Source organism: Solanum stenotomum, chromosome 1, assembly GCF_019186545.1.
Source record: "Solanum stenotomum isolate F172 chromosome 1, ASM1918654v1, whole genome shotgun sequence".
In the NCBI taxonomy this organism is placed as follows: domain Eukaryota; kingdom Viridiplantae; phylum Streptophyta; class Magnoliopsida; order Solanales; family Solanaceae; genus Solanum; species Solanum stenotomum.
Genome location: NC_064282.1, coordinates 6,684,586 through 6,702,905, shown reverse-complemented (window position 1 = coordinate 6,702,905; position 18,320 = coordinate 6,684,586). Strand labels below are relative to the sequence as shown.

Sequence of the window (18,320 nt, the reverse complement as noted above, 5' to 3'; positions counted from 1 at the left end):
TGTCTCGTGTGTTGATTTTACTTTGTCTTGTTTCTTTGGTTGATTTGTTTGCTACCCCGAACAGTATTTGATCTTGCATTAATTTGTCATCTCTTGATTCAAATAGAAGGGAAAGTTTAGATTTGCGTATTATCCTATCGGGCATCCTTTGTTAGTGTCTTGCCTTTCCCAACAATCTAATGTTCGAGTCCCTCTGGTTTTAAGTTGTCTTTGTTAAGGGATGTTTTACCTTATAATATTTAATCGAGCTCGAATACAAATAGCGAACATCGAGCGAGTAAAAGGTGAAGGCAATGAATGAAAAGTTTCAAGATTCTTTTGCCCTATAGTTACATTTTGTTCTTTAAGGAAAAGCAACATGGCAAAGTACTTTCTCCTTTTAATAGTTACTCACTAAGTTCATTTTTACTTGTCCTGGATGGATTTTGTAAATAATAATAATTTTAGTGTATATTTTATACACATAACATTCATGACATTATTGATTTATAATTTAAATGTATTTGGAAAGAAATTTAAGGATTGAGTAGTTAATGTCAAATGCAAACAAGAAAAAAAATCTCTTAGTTATGCTGAAGTAGATAAATAAAAATGAAATTTTATTTAGTACATTGAATTGAATGAAGAGGAGGCCCATTAACCATGTATAATATCCGCCTATGCTTATTTGCCTAATCTTGCACTTGGATGCAAAAATGAAAAGGAGTGTCTAATATATACTCTCTATATGTAGGTTAGTGTGACGTCCCGCCACTTTGACAGCCTAATTTCGCAGTCGGATAGGGGTAGAACGTTCTAAAGTTGAGGAGAGGCTTGCGGAGAACTCTAGAAACCTTTAGATTTCTCAAGAAGGCCATGGAAGGTCCTAGACCATGTAAATTTCTCTAGAAAGGGACCTTTGTGTAAATATCTTAGGAACTTGTAAAGTAATTTTAATTTACACTTTTGCCCTTAGTTGGTAGTATAAATAGAGGTGCCAACCATTTGCAAGGCATCACTCAAATTGTAAAGCAACCTTCCAAAGATACAAAAAGCCTTCTTCAAAAGCTCTCTTTTGATCTTTTTAAGTCTTTCTTTTCATTCTCTTAGCGATCTTAGCATAAAGAGCTTTCTTGAGCTAACAAGATCTTAAAAGATAGTGAGTAAGTTGTCAAGAGCCGCACAGAGCGTTAGTGAAAACTCTAAGTCCGTGACAAAGTGGTATCAGAGCGAAGGTTTGATACTAAGGGAATGGAAACCGAAGGAGATGTAAACGCCGCTAGCACCACCAACGACCGTCCGGATGGTGGAAAAAGGAACCGCAAGGGAAAAAAGCACCAAAAGAGTAATGAGAAAATATTGTTGGATCCCACACCAAGCGAGGCGCTAACATCTCATCCACCCTCGACCACCGAGGCAAGTGACGATGAACTTGGTGAGGAGACCATTAACGTCACCACATGAGAAGAGTGGGTCGCAAGAGTTGAAGTGGCGAGGCAGGCCGTGGAGATATTAGGTCGGCGCATGAATATGGCAGACAACAAGTTCAAAACTCTTGAAGACTTCACCCTTGAAGAGACCGAAAACATCTGTAAGGAGTTGGAGGGACGTCAGTGGGTCGAGTTTGAGATAAAAGAGGCCGTCACTTCCTTGGAGTGCCGACTCATGGAGGCGTTGAACACAATTGAAACCATGAAGGCCGAGATAAAGGCACTCAATGAAGGCATCAAGGCTGGAGGATCAACGTCACCCGACCGTGATAGGGAGACCAGGGTCGAGGCTCTCAAGCCACCAATATTCAGAAGCGTCCGCGACGCTCAAAAGGTGGAGAACTTCTTGTGGCACTTGGAGAATTACTTCAAGTGTAATCGGGTGAAGAGTGATGAGAACAAGATCAACACTGTCGTGTTGTATCTTTCAGAGATGGTCATGCTATGGTGGAGGCGTAAGGAAGCCGAGATTGGGAAGGGGACGTGCACCATCAACACGTGGGAGCAATTATTCGAGGAGTTCAAGAAAGCGTTCTTCCCTAATAACGTCATATATGAGGTTAAGCGCAAGTTCAGGGAGCTGAAGCAAACGGGAAGCATTCAGGTGTACGTGAAAGAGTTAACAACTCTAACGCTTCAGATTCCAAACCTCACGGACGAAGACATGATGTTCCACTTCATGGACGGACTGCAAAATTGGGCCAAGACGGAGTTGGAGCGGCGACAAGTCAAGACTATAGATGAAGCCATCACACAGGCCGAGTCTTTGACAAACTTAAGCACAATCGGCATGACAAGGCAAAAGGAAAGGATGCAAGGAGCAGTCATGCCAAAGGTGGGGGAGATTGTGGCCGAGGCAAGGAGCAACAGGCACACCCTAAGCATCACGACTCCCACAAGCCGGACAGCAAGTGGTTCATGCACCAGAACTACACGGAGAAAAAGGCGTAGATGTCACGACCCGGGAGCACCCCCAAGTCGTAACAAGGCGTACTCGACCCCGAAGGGGTCTTATACAAGCCACATAGTCATTCATTGCATTCAATAATGAAAATAGTGCGGAATAATAAAAAAAAAACTTATTTACATCCACACCTTTAAACTTCTTAAAACAACTTTAAAAAAACACACAGCGGAAGTCTAAGTCTCACATGACCATCTTAGACACAGTCGCAAAACATAAGTAGGGACACGGCCCTTTACAATCAAAAGAAGTCTATTACATGAACAAAAGAACTTAAAAGTCTTGTCCTCGAATCCATGAGGACATACCAAGTCTTTGAGGAAAGCAATCCAACACTTCAAACTCGCTAGGAGGGATCACTTGCCGGAACCTACACTTATAGTAAAAGTATGAAGAATATGGGTTAGTACACAAAATGTACTAAGTATGATGACCATGCAAAACATGCTTAAAAAGGGACATTTTAGTTAGAAACCATGCATTATGCCACCTTTTTGAAATATCATGAACAATAGCATAAAAGACATACAAGACAAGCATAACATCAAGTAAGTCATAATATCACCTTTAAACAATATCAACATGAAAACCTTTACCTTGGACCTTCACCTCAAGAAACCCTTATGCTATACCTCGTGCAATGTATGGATGGCGTCCCATACCACCATCCATACTAAGGCACCACATTTAGGTCACTTAAAGTAACTTATCATTCCTTTCTTTCACCTTTGCACAATATTCATACATAAGAGGTATATCATTAATTAAGACATGACAAGGGAAAATAACTCGTAATATAACCCAAGTATAACATGCATAACATATTAAGCATTTAAGAGCCAACATTCTTTAATAACCTCATTTAGGGTACATTCATGTCACAGTCATTAGGATTTAGAGAAACTCACTATGACCCTCTCCAAGCCTACTCGTGCAATGTATAGGTAGCATCCCATACTACTACCTACACTTTGTAGAACCTGTCAAGAAACCATAATGAAATCTCACATGATGGGAAGTAAGCGTTTAACCGACATAGACCATGAGAGCTTGTCATGGAATCCGGTGTCATGAGTCCCCACACCGAAAAGAGGTGGTCTACTTGCCTAAGGAAGACCGGTATATATAGCTTAATGGATCCACTAGCTTCCTATGCGGGCACATAGTTTATGGGATAAGGTAGACGATCATTGAAACTCATGCCTAACTGTCGGGGGAGTTTCCATCTAACCAAATCCGCTCGGTGCTTAGCCTACATTCCCATAGAATAGTTCATTACTTTGACATCATCACACATGAAAGGGTGCCATAAGCCTACCGATTCAAGGTACATTATTTAACACATGAAAGGGTGCCATAAGCCTACCGATTCAAGGTACATTTAGGAAAGCTCATTAACTCCTCTTGAAAGGGTGCCATGGGCCTACCGATTCAAGTCTCATCATTAACCTTTATGGAAAGGTGCCATAGGCCTACCGAATCCAAGGTTCATTACTTATCATTAATGGAAGGGTGCCATTAGCCTACCGATCCAAGGTTCATTATAAGCATGTGTGGAAGGGTGCCATAAGCCTACCGATCCAAGGATTCAACAATCAACAATATAATCATTTATACAAGAAAATGATGCATAAGCCCTACCAATTCAAGGTATACTTTATATTGAAGAATCCTTCATATTATATCATCAACATTCATGAGTGTCATCAACACATCTCTGGATTTCCATACATCTCATAACTCAAACTTTAAAGCATCGATTCATCAATTCTCCATAGTTGGACATTTTGTCAAACACCTTGAAGGCATGTAATGGAATCAAAGAGCATGGAAAATAGGGTAGTAATTATGCAACCAAACCAGTGAACAACCTACAACAACACCTTTACATTCATAACATGATCACATTATCTTCATTGAATTCTCATTCGTATAATGTCATGATAACACTCCAATTTCTCATACTATGCCTTTAAGGCCATAAGCCTCACATACCAATACACCAACAATACACCATAAAATAAGCATGGGTAATGACATACTTCAACAATCTAAAGACCTTTAAACAAGTTTGATTCATATACATTCATTATCTAGCAACCCACTTCATAAAGGCATAAACTAGGAATAGAGAGAAATCATGGGTTCATGGAGTATTTTCATCTTAAATCGTCAATACAACAACAATATAACCATAAAGTGCCATTAGAAACCTTTTAAAACCATTTGGTGGAAGAACCCATGAGATTGAGTGAAAACCTAGATTTTTCATACTTTGAATTAACTTTGGATTTGGCTCCTTGAATGGAAAATTAGACAAGGATCAAGACCACCATACCTTTGCTATGATCTCCCACGAAATTTGATGAAGAAAGCCTTGAATCCAAAGCCCTAGCTCCCACTTCTTCTTCTTCTTAAATGGAGGATTGTAGAGAGGGAAATGTTTTTAAGGATGGGAATGAACTAATGGTATATAGGAAATAATATAAGTCCTTTGAAAAAAAATGGTCCAACACTTGGAAAAATTTCAGGCGGGTGAACAGTAATGAACAGTAAAATTAGCTACTGGAATTTGCATTTTCTGTCGGACAGACTTTACGAAAATGGGCATAACTTCTTCGTCCGAACTCCGAATGAGGTGAAACGAAGTGAGTTAGGTAGCTAACTCAAAGGGCTTTCCATGGATATATTATTGGCCACCCAAATAATTTATGTGCTAGGAGATATGACCCTCCAAAGTAGACCCTCGAAAAAGGCTTCACTTGGAAATTTCGGATTTTGATACGGTTGCTCTAAAATTTGGGTTAGACCCATTTCCCACTAAATTTGACCCCCTAAACAAGAATATGAAGTCGGATTTTCGAAAAACGAAACGGATCTTTTAATATACAGCTAAACAAGTTTTCGGTAACTTCCGTAGCACATTATTAAGAACTTTTGGGTCAAATTCAAATATAATCATTTCATTAAGTTCTCGACTCCAAACTCACATGTGAGGCTCTAGTTTCACTCTATCATTTTCCGAGTCATTACAGTAGATCATCAATGGAGATGGTTGTTACATATGCGGAGGACCACACGTCTATGCTAGGAGCCCAGAGATTAAGAACCTTGGTACCATCCTATGCGAACGGAAGGAGAATGACGCACAAGAGCAAGAGCATGACGCAGTTAGGCATGGTTGGACTATGCGGGGCTATAGTCAAACAGACAGAGAATCTAGGAGACTTCAGTACGCAGTATGTAGACATCTCCATTAATGGATAAACAACTCGTGCCATGGTGGACTCCAGACAGAAACAAACATCATGACCAAGACGGCGACAGAGAGGTTAGGGCTGAATTATATTCCAAGCAACACCCGCCTAAAGATGGTCAATGCACCACCGACCCCCGTGTGCGGAGTCGCCCAAAGAGTGAGAATCACGTTAGGAAAGTGGCAAGGTAAGACAAATTTCACCGTCGCTCCTTTAGATATCTTTGACATTATTCTTGGGCAAGAGTTCTTCCAGCGCTGCCATACCATGATCGACCCCTACCTCCAACGACTCATGGTCATGAAGCGGAAAGGGTTGTGCATGGTACCTTTAGTTAAGGTGCCAAAAAAGGAAGGACGCACCCACTTGTCGGCCATGCAGCTTGTGAAGGGCCTGAAGAAAGGGGAGCCAACGTTTTTAGCCACCATTGCAAGTTTGGAAGAAGACAATGGTGCCAAGGAGTTATTTCCACCGATCATATAAAAGATCCTTGAAGAAAACAAGGACGTGATGCCAGACGAGCTGCCGAAGACTTTACCTCCGAGGCGCGAGGTAGATCACAAGATAGAATTGGAGGTTGGAGCCAAGCTACCTGCGCATGCACCTTACCGCATGGCTCCACCCGAATTAGAGGAGCTGAGGAAGCAGTTGAAGAAACTCCTCGAGGCCGATCACATCTGTCCATCCAAGGCACCTTATGGCGCGACGGTACTGTTCCAGAAGAAGAAAGATGGATTCTTACACTTGTGCATCGACTATCGGGCGCTCAATAAGGTAATTATTAAGAACAAGGATCATATCCCGCTCATTGCAGATTTGTTTGACAGGCTTGGGCAGGTGAAATACTTCACCAAGGTGGATCTCCAAAAAGGCTACTACCAAGTGCGTATTGCGGAGAGTGATGAACCGAAGACGGCGTGCGTGACGAGGTATGGAGCTTACGAGTGCTTGGTGATGCCCTTCGGCTTAACCAACGCACCCGCTACATTTTGCACGCTAATTGACAAAATATTTCATCCCTACTTGGATCAGTTCGTGGTGGTCTACCTATATGACATAGTCATCTATAACAACACCTTGGAGGAGCATGTGGAGCATCTGAGGAAAGTCTTCCAAGTCTTGCGGGAGAACCAGTTTTACATCAAGCGAGAGAAGTGTGAGTTTGCCCAACATAAGGTGCACTTTTTGGGCCATATCATCAGCCAGGGCGAACTAAGAATGGACGAGGCTAAGATTCGGACGATCCAGGAGTGGGAGGCGCCCACCAAAGTGACCGAGCTACGATCATTCCTTGGACTTGCGAATTATTATTGCAGGTTCATAAGTGCCTACTCTGCGAAGGCCGCTCCACTAACCGAGTTGTTGAAGAAAAATAAGCCATGGGTTTTGAGCGAGGAGTGCCAGTAAGCATTTGAAGGCCTCAAGGCCGCGGTAACAGAAGAGCCGATCTTGACGCTGCCTGGCTTTTCAAGAACCTTCAAAGTGCATAAGGATTCTTCGGACTTTGCCATTGGGGGAGTCTTGATGCAGGATCGACACCCAATAGCATTTGAGAGCCGCATGTTGAACGAGACCGAACGACGCTACACGATACAGGAGAAAGAAATGACAACCATCGTACATTGCCTGCGCACATGGAGACACTACCTGTTAGGCTCCAAGTTCGTGGTTAAGACGGACTACGTGGCCACTAGCTACTTTCAATCGCAGAAGAAGATCACCCCCAAACAAGCTAGGTGGCAGGATTTTCTAGCTGAGTTCGACTACGTCTTGGATTACATGCCAGGAAGAGGCAACGTCGTGGCCGATGCGCTAAGTAGGAAGGCCGAACTTCCTGCCATCACGACAACCCATTGTGATATTCAAGATGCAATCAAAGATGACATGCAATATGATCCTGAGGCCAAGAAGCTGATGGAGTTAGCTGCCCAAGGCAAAACTAGGCGTTTTTGAGTGGAAGATGACATTTTGCTCACGATGGGTCGAAGGGTCTATGTACCCAAGTTCGGGTCCATCAGGCGGCGAATCATTAAGGAAAGCCACGCACACCGTGGGCCGGGCATCCAGGGCAACGACGAACGAGGGCGCCGATCAAGGCTATATATTTTTGGCCATGCATACGGGACGATATCGAGTGTTATGTGTAAACTTGTCTTGTGTGCCAACAAGACAAGGTGGAGCAAAGCATCCGAGAGGAATACTAGAGCCATTACCCGTATCGGAACACCCGTGGGAAAATGTGACCATGGACTTTATCACTTCCCTACCTAAGTCCGACGGGTATAGAACTATCATAGTCGTGGTGGACAAGTTCTCAAAGTATGCTGCCTTCATACCCGCCATAGCGGGATGCACCACAAATGAGGCCGCTCGATTATTCTTCAAGAATGTGGTGAAATATTGGGGGCTGCTAAGACATATCATTAGCGACCGAGACCCCCGCTTTACTGGAAACTTTTGGAGGGAGTTGTTCGAGATACTTGGTACAAAACTTCATTTCTCCACAAGTTTACACCTGTATACCGACGGCCAGACCGAACGCGTCAACACCTTGTTGGAGTGCTATCTGAGGCACTATGTCAATGCGCACTAAAAGGATTGGGCCAGACTCCTAGATATAACGTATTTTTCATATAATTTGAAAAGGAGTGAGTCCACCGGGAGCACACCGTTTGAATTGGCGACAGGCCAATAGCCCCAAACTCCGCATTCTTTACCGGCTGCTTTTGAAGGGAAGAGTTTGGGTGCTTACCATCTTGCCAAGGGATGGGAAGAGCAACTTGACACTGCCAAGTCCTACTTGGACAAGGAAACAAACAAGATGAAGAAGTTTGCCGACCGTGGACGACGTCCCACAGATTACAAAGAAGGCGACATGGTCTTGGTGAAATTCAATCCAAGACAGTTCAAGGCACTAAGGGGTGTTCATCAAAACTTAGTACGGAAATATGATGGTCCGTTCAGGATCGTTGCCAATGTAGGCAAGATCTCATATAAGGTGGAGTTTCCTCCACACTTTAAAATCCATTCGGTGTTTCACGCAAACATCCTCAAGCCGTACCATGAGGACAAGGAAGACACTAGCCGGAACCAATCACGACGAGCCCCCATTACTGTCACCGCCTCGTATGACCGGGAGATTGAAGCTATCATAGACTATCAAGCCAAACAGAAGCAGGGTCAACAAGCCAGCGCCATGTTCCTTGTGCATTGGAAGGGACAATCCCCGGATGAGGCCACATATGAGAAATATGAAGACTTGTGGCAATTCAAAGACCAAGTCCTGGAGTTTATGCAGCAATGCGCCGCAGTCGTCGCATCATTAGGTGGGGGAGCATGTGACGTCCCGCCATTTTGACAGCCCAATTTCGCAGCTGGAAAGGGGCAGAACGTTCTAGAGTTGAGGAGAGGCTTGCAGAGAACTCTAGAAACATTTAGATTTCTCAAGTAGGCCATGGAAGGTCCTAGACCATGTAGATTTCTCTAGAAAGGGACCTTTGTGTAAATATCTTAGGGACTTGTAAAGTAATTTTAATTTACACTTTAGCCCTTAGTTGGTAGTATAAATAGAGGTGTCAACCATTTGCAAGGCATCACTCAAGTTGTAACGAAACCTTCCAATGCAATACAAAAAGCCTTCTTCAAAAGCTCTCTTTTGATCTTTCTAAGTCTTTCCTTTCATTCTCTTAGCGATCTTAGCATTAAGAGCTTTCTTGAGCTTACAAGATCTTGAAAGATAGTGAGTAAGTTGTCAAGAGCCGCACGGAGCGTTAATGAAAACTCTAAGTCCGTGACATTAGGGACAAAAACATAAGGTAATTCATTTTTATCTGTTTCAGTTTTGATGAACACAGTTATTCATGCATGTTTTATTATTGGTAGAACTGACAAATATTCTATAAAATTGCAAATAAATTGATCTATGACATCATAATTACAATATTGTGATGTCGCTACATGTGACCTTGGCTGAAAAAGTGAAGTCAAGGCTTGTGCAAATATATAAATCATTTCACTTATTGAACATGTTAATTAGATAGAAAATGTATGGATGGGGATCAAAACTAAATTGGCATTAGCTGAAAAAGTGAAGCCAGGGCTTGTGCAAATATATAAATCGTTTAATTTATTGAACATGTTAATTAGATAGAAAATGTATGGATGGGGATCGAAACTAAATTGGTATCTACTATGTGTATTTATAGATAAATATTGTGGATGCATATAGTATTGCTATAATTGGTCAGTCAATCCTTGTGAGTTTGGCGGGTTAACTCACGATTAATCTTAATTTTTAAGCAATAAAGTGGTGATTAGTTAATTAGTTGTATAAATTTGAGCTTATGTATTAAATTAAATATTTTTAGTATTTTTGTTTTATCATCAATGTATGAAAAAGATGAAGGATCGTTCTTTTTATAATGTTCAAAATATCGTAATTTGAAAATAGCTGATTTCTGCAATGTTGAAATTCTACTAAATATATCAATTATATCACTTTTAAGTGTTGAAGAAGAAGGAAGCTGACGATTGGAACATGTCCAACGAAGCTGAATGACGTGTCTGCAGCAAGTGTTGATAGAGAAGGAAGCTGACGATTGGAACATGTCAAAGGAACAGGTTCAACGAAGCTGACTGACGAGTTTACAACACTACTATAGAATTAGAATCACACTGGGATTAGACAACTTATATTAATTAGGATTATATTACGACTAGAATTATATTATGATTAGGATTATATTATGACTAGGATTAGATTATTTATAATTGCATTATTATTATTATAGTAGTAGTAATAGGTATTGTAGTAGGACTCTAAGTATATTTAACTTAGGACTCTACAATTCTCTCCTTATATAAGGAGGTTGTAACTCAACATTATTTTCATCAATATAATCCTTGATTTCTCTAATCCTAGACGTGAGATTTCTAGATTAAGTAGTTGTATTTCCAACACTCTAAGCTTAAACTAGTTGTTCTCTTGGCAAGCAATTTCTAAAAACTCAAAAAAAAAGGAAAAGGTAAAAGAAAAAAACCCAGGAGAAATCCAATCATTCCTGGACCTAGTAATTGTCCAATTAAACCCTTAATTACTACTCTTGTTTGTTTATTATTCCATCTGTCCTTAATTATTTGTCCATTTTTTATTTTTTAGTTGTCCCTAATTACTTGTCTGTTTTGATAAATTAAGAAACAACAATTTTTTTTTACCTATTATACCCTCAATTAATTACTCTACTTTGAAAAAAATAAAACTTTTTGAAAATCTTAAATTTTTAATTCACCCACTCCATAATTAATAGGGGTAAAATGGTAAACTCACTATGTCAATTATTGTTTTCTTAATAGGTGTGTAATTCAAAAGTGAACAAGTAATTAGGGACAAAGTGAGTATGAAAAAAAATCAATATACACACATCGACCAATTATGAAAGAAAAAAATGCACACACACATCCTAATTTGTTCGTAGTAATTTGAGCAGGGATGTGGAGGTATATATTAGGATGATTTATTTTTAGGGGTGGATTTATAATTTTAATTCAGTGATTCAATTTTTTTATGGTTTCTGTTGATCACTTGATCCTTTATACTTTTAAAATAATTGATTTATCTATTAAAATTTGTTAATTTTTTTAAATAATTTCTGCCTATATAGTTATGCTTTATAAAAAAAAACTGAGTTCAATTTAATCCATTTAACCATATGCTATATATCCGCCTCCACTTATTTTGCTAATTTCATAAGCGGGCAAATATTTATCTTGTCTGACAATATTATAGAATGAAATATTTTTTTAGGCGAATAGCTATGCAAAAATACTACAAAGTGAGTGATGCTTTCATGTTACATGTTATGATCTAAAAACTTTTTTTTTATTATTTTCATAGCTAAATTTGAATAGAACGAATCAATCTTAAAAAAAGTAAGTCTCCTTGTCTGGATTGAATTTGGCTTCTTTGAGCCCTAAATCAATAAAAAAGCATATTATAATATTTACTCGCTACATGTGATCTCGTCTAAAAAAGTGAAGGCAGGCTTGTGCAAATATAAAAATATTATTTCATTAATTGAAAAAGTACTATTAAGAAAATATGTGGATAGGGATCGAAGTTTGCATGTACTTGTATAATTATAGATAAATTTATGTGAATGCAAATAGTATTTCTATAATTGGCTAGTCAATCCTTGTGAGTTTGGCCGGTAAATCCACGATTAATATAAAATCTAAAGCAAAATAAAAGTGATTAGTTGTACTCGTACGTTCATATTTACTGTCCACCTAATTATGAATAATTATTTTAAATGATATATTAATTTGTCTAATTAAAATAAATTAATTAAAATTTTCTATTTTATTCCTATAGTTGATGTTTTTTAAAAGGCTAAAACAAGTTAAAAAGTTTCAAAAAATTCCTTTTCAAATGAGTGGATAAAGATAAACAAGTAAAACTACTCGTTTTAATTATGATTTTCTAAAATGTGTAAAAAAAAAAAACTAAGAGAGTACAAATTTGTACATATGTACTTAGATATTGTTGGTATTACTATTTTATCAAAAAGATATTAATTGAACCTTATCGTTTCTTATATATCAAACACAACAAAGATCAATTTTATCGATTTGAATTTGCAAGAATTAAATAAAATTAGATTTAAAACCCCTCTTCTTCTTTTTTGTTCAATATAGGTGTGTTTAGCACATGATATATATTAAATTGTTTTAATTAAGCATTTTCTACCTTTTTATTACTTCTTTTGTTCTATATTACTTGACTCATATTGATTTGTCACATTTTAAAAATAAAATAAAAATTAGAAGTATATTTTATGAAACTAACCTTATTACTGATGCTTAATAGTTCTAGATTTGACTATACTATTTGTAGTTATTTAAGTATTAAAATAGTATGATTTTCTTTTTCTATTTTTTTAATTTGCTTAATTGAATAAGTAAAATAAAATATATATTTTTTTAAATAACGATGCTAAGTAAAACAAAATAAGAGTAATTATGAAAAGAAAAAACATTTCAAATGATTGAAATAAACACAATAATATTAGCATTTATTTTAGAGAACACTTTTCATCTTAATTAATGCATTCTAAATGTTATCAACTACAACTCCACTTCAAATGAATTCTTGGGGAAAAATATGATTAAGTGAGACAAATGATTTTATTATCCTTCTAATAAGAAAATATGTTTTTGATATTTCCAGAAATAACCTTCTTTTCTTTTTTTTCAGAAAACATGTTGGTCGCCTAATGTCAACAAATTGGACTTGTGGATCAATCTATAGTAAAACAAACTCAAGGGACCAAAGAGGAAGTTGCTTGAACTGGCGGGTCAACTGTGATATACTCAAGGATCCGGCCCCGGTTCGGAGAGAAAGAGGGGAAATGGAGGAGAAGGGGAAAGGGGGGAGTGAGAGATGGAGCGCTGCGATCGGAAATCTATCGGAGATGACATCCAATCTGGACTCACTCCAAAAGCTACTTGTGAAGAAAGCAGTGTTCGTCGACGACGACACTTTTGCCAAAGCCTCTCTCACCTCCGAACAAGCCCGTACTATTAAGGTTCATCAATACAATTAACTTAATTTTGATTACTTGTTTATATCTGACTAGCTGAGTTTTGTACTGAGATGGTGAATTGTTCTGTCTAATTGGTTGATTTTGTTTTCTGGATGTAATACTGTCAATGTGAGTTTGATCAGTTGGAAAAGGCAATCTGTTAATGCCTTAATGGTGAATGAAACTGAAAATCAATGTGCTCTCAATCTCGCATATAACACTAGTTTGTTCTGTTATTGGTGCATGAAAATTGTTATCTACTGATAGTCAATTGTGGGATGCCCTCCACAATTGTTTTAATTAGACATAAAAGAGTCTGATGCAGCAAGCCATATATTCTAATCTTATAGAACTAGTTTAGATTCGTTTTAATTCAGAGAAGAACTGCAGGGAAAACTTTTGTTATAGCAGACTTAAGTATAGAGATGGAGAAGAACAAAAGAAAAAGGAGAACGATGCAAGAGAAGAGTAGGTGCTTAGCTGAAAAACATTGTTTGTGTTTATGAAGTACAGAAAGTTAACATGTAGATATAAGCAGAGAAGGACATACCGAAAAGAGAAACAGGTGCTTACCAAATTTTATGTAGTTTTTAATGGAGAGAACTCCTCTAATTTAAATGTTACACATGTCTAGTTCATTATTCAAGGCTAGGCTAACTAGGAAAATTCCTGATTTAGTGTAGCCTAATATCCTATGTGAGGAGTCCTCTTTTATGTTTTATTTTCTAAAGGTTTTGACTTGTTTCTCTCATATCCTTTTGATAATATAATGCATATATGTAGGAGTATGTTGGTTGGAATTAAAGTGTCATCGTAATGAGTTAGCTTGGAAATCAAGCTGAGCAGATGTCTACATCGTGCTGTTAGATCAACATCAACTCTTTTGCTAGAGGAATTGGCTGCTGTTTTTGTTTTTTTGTACTAGTGAGCTGTTGTCCAGTAGAGAAAGGGAGGAATCTTATGTTGAGCTAAACTGAACACAAGAAACATAGAGCAACTTGAGCACTAAATCAGATCACTGAGACACTAACTAAAAGGTTGAAGAAAGCTCAGTACAAAACTCTTAAGAACTTTTAGATCTTGATTTTAAACTCCCCTTCACTAGCCAAATCTTATTTTAATGCAAGTTGCATTATCTATAGAAATGTGTTAGCCTACCACATCAGAAGTCCCACTGAGTAGTGTGTAAATATCAAGTCTAGACATTATGGAAACCGTGAGCAAACATGTTATAAAGATTCGGTGCTTAAAAGGAAAATGACCCGATAATCTTTTGTTTAATGTCTGAGGAGACTTCAAAAATCCTTTTATCTCCACTAGCTCCAGATGGTGTCTGCAACTACCCAAGGCATCCTAGTGTCCTAAATTGACAACTGCAACTGTGACTTTAATATAAGCCAAAATGTGGACACAAGAGGAGCAGAAACATTTGGATAACTTGGGTCCCCAAGTTGAATTTGAATAGATAGTTGGATACCACCTAAGCTGTAGCTTTGATTTCAGCGTAAATGAACAAAATAAGAGGAAGCAACAATTTCATGCAAGAACAAAGATAAGAGAGGCAAACTGTCACCTATTTAAATGAGAAAAAAAGCTTATTGAGTTAAATTACCTGCAAGTGTTAGTTCCAGCTTTGATCTCGAAGTAATGTCTCCGGAAACTGAAAGAGAGATGCAATGAAGTTGAATAGGAAAAGTTTAAAGTCGGTGAAGAAAAGAAGGATAGATCAGCAGGCCGCATCTTATTAGATATAAAAGCAAGCACAATAGTGAGTTTACCTTGGAACTATTTCTGTGAAAATTACAGCAAAAGCAAAGGAACTATTATTGTAGAATGAGGAGAGGGATTCAATGAGGACCGAGGCCAACCAGCTTGTTGGACCTCATAGAAGCTCAGGCATTGCTGATAATTGCACGGGGTGGAAGATGAGTGCCAATGAAGATTTTGTGGATGCTAAAATGAGTGTGCAGTAATATAAGATCAGATACGACTAAAAGTGTCCACATTTGCTTGGTAGTGCCAGCAACACACATCAAGGATAAATAAGAGAAAGCCGTTTGAGACTGTTTGGTCATATCCTATGTCAACCTCTAGATGCATCTGTTCATAGGTGTGAAACATGGAGAGTGGAGGTATTAAAAGAGACGATACGAACCTAAAATCAAGTGAAGGGAAGTTGTCTTTAAGGATTTACAAGCTCCTGAAATCCATGCAGGCTTAGAGAAAGATAGAGCACAATGCAACAACATACACCATACCCTCTATAGTCCTCACAAGTGGGTATGGAAGAAAATTATTATATAGGTGATACCATTTAGTTGAAAATATGCTAGGGTATATTAGTACCGTTACTTTAGGTTGTATGCTTTGTAGGATTCTCTTAGCCCACCCGAGATATATATGCTAATGGAAAATTTCTACCAAAAAAAAATAACTTTTAGCAATTGTGTTGATTTTATATAATATTAGCTTGAGATGAGTTTAAATGGAGAAACATTGAAAATTCATCTTGTTTGGGACAAGGCGTAAATGTTGTTGTATTCTTGCTGCCACTATTTATTAAAGTAATGATTATTCTATGGCTACAGGTTCTTGAACAAAGAGTTCAGACTTTAGAGCGAGAATTAGATAATGCTATTTCTGCTGCTGCTCATGCACGGACTGAGAAAAGACAGGCTGAGGCAGCTCAGAGGGCTGCTGAACTACGTGCACAAGAGGTTACAAGAGAGCTTGAAAATACCACAAGTATGTCTTATCTGTCTTAAACCTAATTGGTTTCGTTCGGTTGTAAAACAAGAGTGAACATTATAATACACAATCAGTCATCTGGAGTTATCAGAGAATTGGGTCTTGTCATTTCCAGCCATGTACTCACCAAATGGATTTGCACTTACGTGTTCCTCTGTGGTTGCAGGAGTATTTGAGCTGCACATGGAAGAGCTGCGTGCAAAGCAAGAAGAGATATCCAAGCGGGATAAGGAAATCAAACTTCTAGAGGCCATAATTCAGACACTTGGAGGCAAAGGCTCCCATTCTTCCGATGAATGAGTAAGAAGGATCTATGATGATTGTAATTACCATGTCATCTTGTACCAATTCGTTGTATATTAAACAAGATTTTGGTTTCTAATGCTGTACGAGAAAGTAGGATATTTCGGTATTTCTGCTGTTTCCAACTTTTTATGTTCTGCTTCTTTTCTTCATTCAATGGTACAATAGCAGTACCACAACTGACAACCAAATATGTGTTAGGATATCGTTTACTTGAACCTCTGCCACGTAGAAAAGTGAACTGAAGATCATGGCTCGAAGATTCAATCCTGTCATTAGGGCTGTCTTAGGATCCTCATTCGTATTTATGGCTTCAATATCAATTCTTAGAATATAAATGGCGTGTTATTATGTAATTTACTGTGATAGCATACATAATATTCAATTCGTTATTTTCTCCTCTACCAAATCCTCTCTTGTGGATTTTGGAAATCAAAGCCGAATTATTGTGACAAACAGTAATACGAGTCACCCATCCGCCTTGATCAAAATATTGAACGACGCAAATAGAAAGTATGTGACAACTGTATAATTTTGAGATCTCACATATCTGATGTGGTGCAGTCCATTAGTATTAAAGCATGATGGAGAGTATCCAAATCATCAAAAGCATTAGACAAATTTATACTCAATCGCCCTTAAAACTTCTCACAATAATTTATACAGCTCGTAAATAATTTTGCAGTTAAGAGCAACGTTAGGTCTTGAAGATAAGTCTCGACACTACTAATCCATATCATATCATAATTACCCTTTTTCTTGCTAACAGACAGTTTATGCTTGCTGGCCTTCTAAATTACACCATCTATCCCTTTTTACTTGTCAAATTTTGACTTGGCACAACTTATTAAAAATATGTTGATTGGTATAGTGAATTCACTATTTTACCCTTATTAATTAATAAGTTCCCAAATATATTTACTTACTACATTTTTCAAAGACATCAACTCAAATTGATAGTATAATAGAAATAAATAAATTGTTTTTTCTTGTGAAAAGATGACAAGTAAAAAAGGGCCTCAAATTAGGAAATATTAAACAAGTAAATAGAGACGAAGGGAATATCATAATAGTGAAATGACAAATCCCAGACTTCTGCAGCAAGTCTATAACTAGGAATTAGGATGCCTAGTTGCTGGCCTTCTAAATTATCATAGATAGGATGACGAATACTTCCACTTCAACGCTAAATCTGTTAACATTCAATTATAAAGAAAATCACACTAAAATACAAGTTAACTAGGATGCCTAATTGCTGGCCTCCTAAATATCATAATAGGATGACGACTACTTCCACTTCAACGCTAAATTCGTTAACACTCTCATTCAATTATAAAGAAAATCACACTAAAATACAAGTTGGTGCATTATACATTCTGTACCAAACAATTTAGGGGGGAAATGGGCAAATAGCTGTCATTTGGAGACCCCCGATAAATGGTATTCCACTGTTCTGAAATATTTAATGTTTAGATTCTTTCCTTTATCCAGAAATAAGAGAGCAATACGTTAAAATTCAAAGCTTAATAAAGATAAATTCAAGCACCGCATGCCAACTCCAGGAAAACTAGTTAGATCTCACTTGCTCCATTTGTGTTATATGGTATTTTAATTCAAATTGTATTGAAATATGATCATTTTCCACTACTTTCCAAATGGTCACCAAATACCACAAACAAGCAGTCCAAAAGGTGATCATCCGATTTGATTTCCACAAAATTTAAGCTGTAAGGCCCAACATAAGTTAATAGCTAACGAGAAATATTACTCGAGGAAATATAAATATAATATTTGCTTTATTCGAGTATTGGAAGGCAGAAAACCATGTCGGAAGGTCAATTAAAGTAGATGAACTTATTGAAAAGCACAGAGACCCCAAAGAGATACATAATCAACAGACCATTTTCCTCGTGGAGATGGCTTTCTCCAAAAATCCGGGACTCATACCTTGCCCAATATGAGCGCCATTCAACCAATTGTCTGTCAGATGTCAAATCAA

General features: G+C 37.9%; 2 protein-coding genes across 2 annotated transcripts; both read left to right on the top strand.

Annotated features, from left to right (window-relative positions):
- Positions 1 to 7,650: 7,650 nt before the first annotated feature.
- On the top strand, positions 7,651 to 9,048 carry LOC125853412 (uncharacterized). Its single transcript, XM_049533092.1, has 2 exons — positions 7,651 to 8,173; positions 8,423 to 9,048. Exons 1-2 carry the CDS (start codon positions 7,651 to 7,653, stop codon positions 9,046 to 9,048), a joined length of 1,149 nt encoding a protein of 382 aa, XP_049389049.1.
- A 3,971-nt stretch (positions 9,049 to 13,019) lies between these two features.
- LOC125852983 (uncharacterized) lies at positions 13,020 to 16,379 on the top strand. The gene is made up of 3 exons (XM_049532677.1): positions 13,020 to 13,273; positions 15,859 to 16,015; positions 16,185 to 16,379. Exons 1-3 carry the CDS (start codon positions 13,097 to 13,099, stop codon positions 16,316 to 16,318), a joined length of 468 nt encoding a protein of 155 aa, XP_049388634.1. The 5' UTR covers positions 13,020 to 13,096; the 3' UTR covers positions 16,319 to 16,379.
- Positions 16,380 to 18,320: the final 1,941 nt, after the last annotated feature.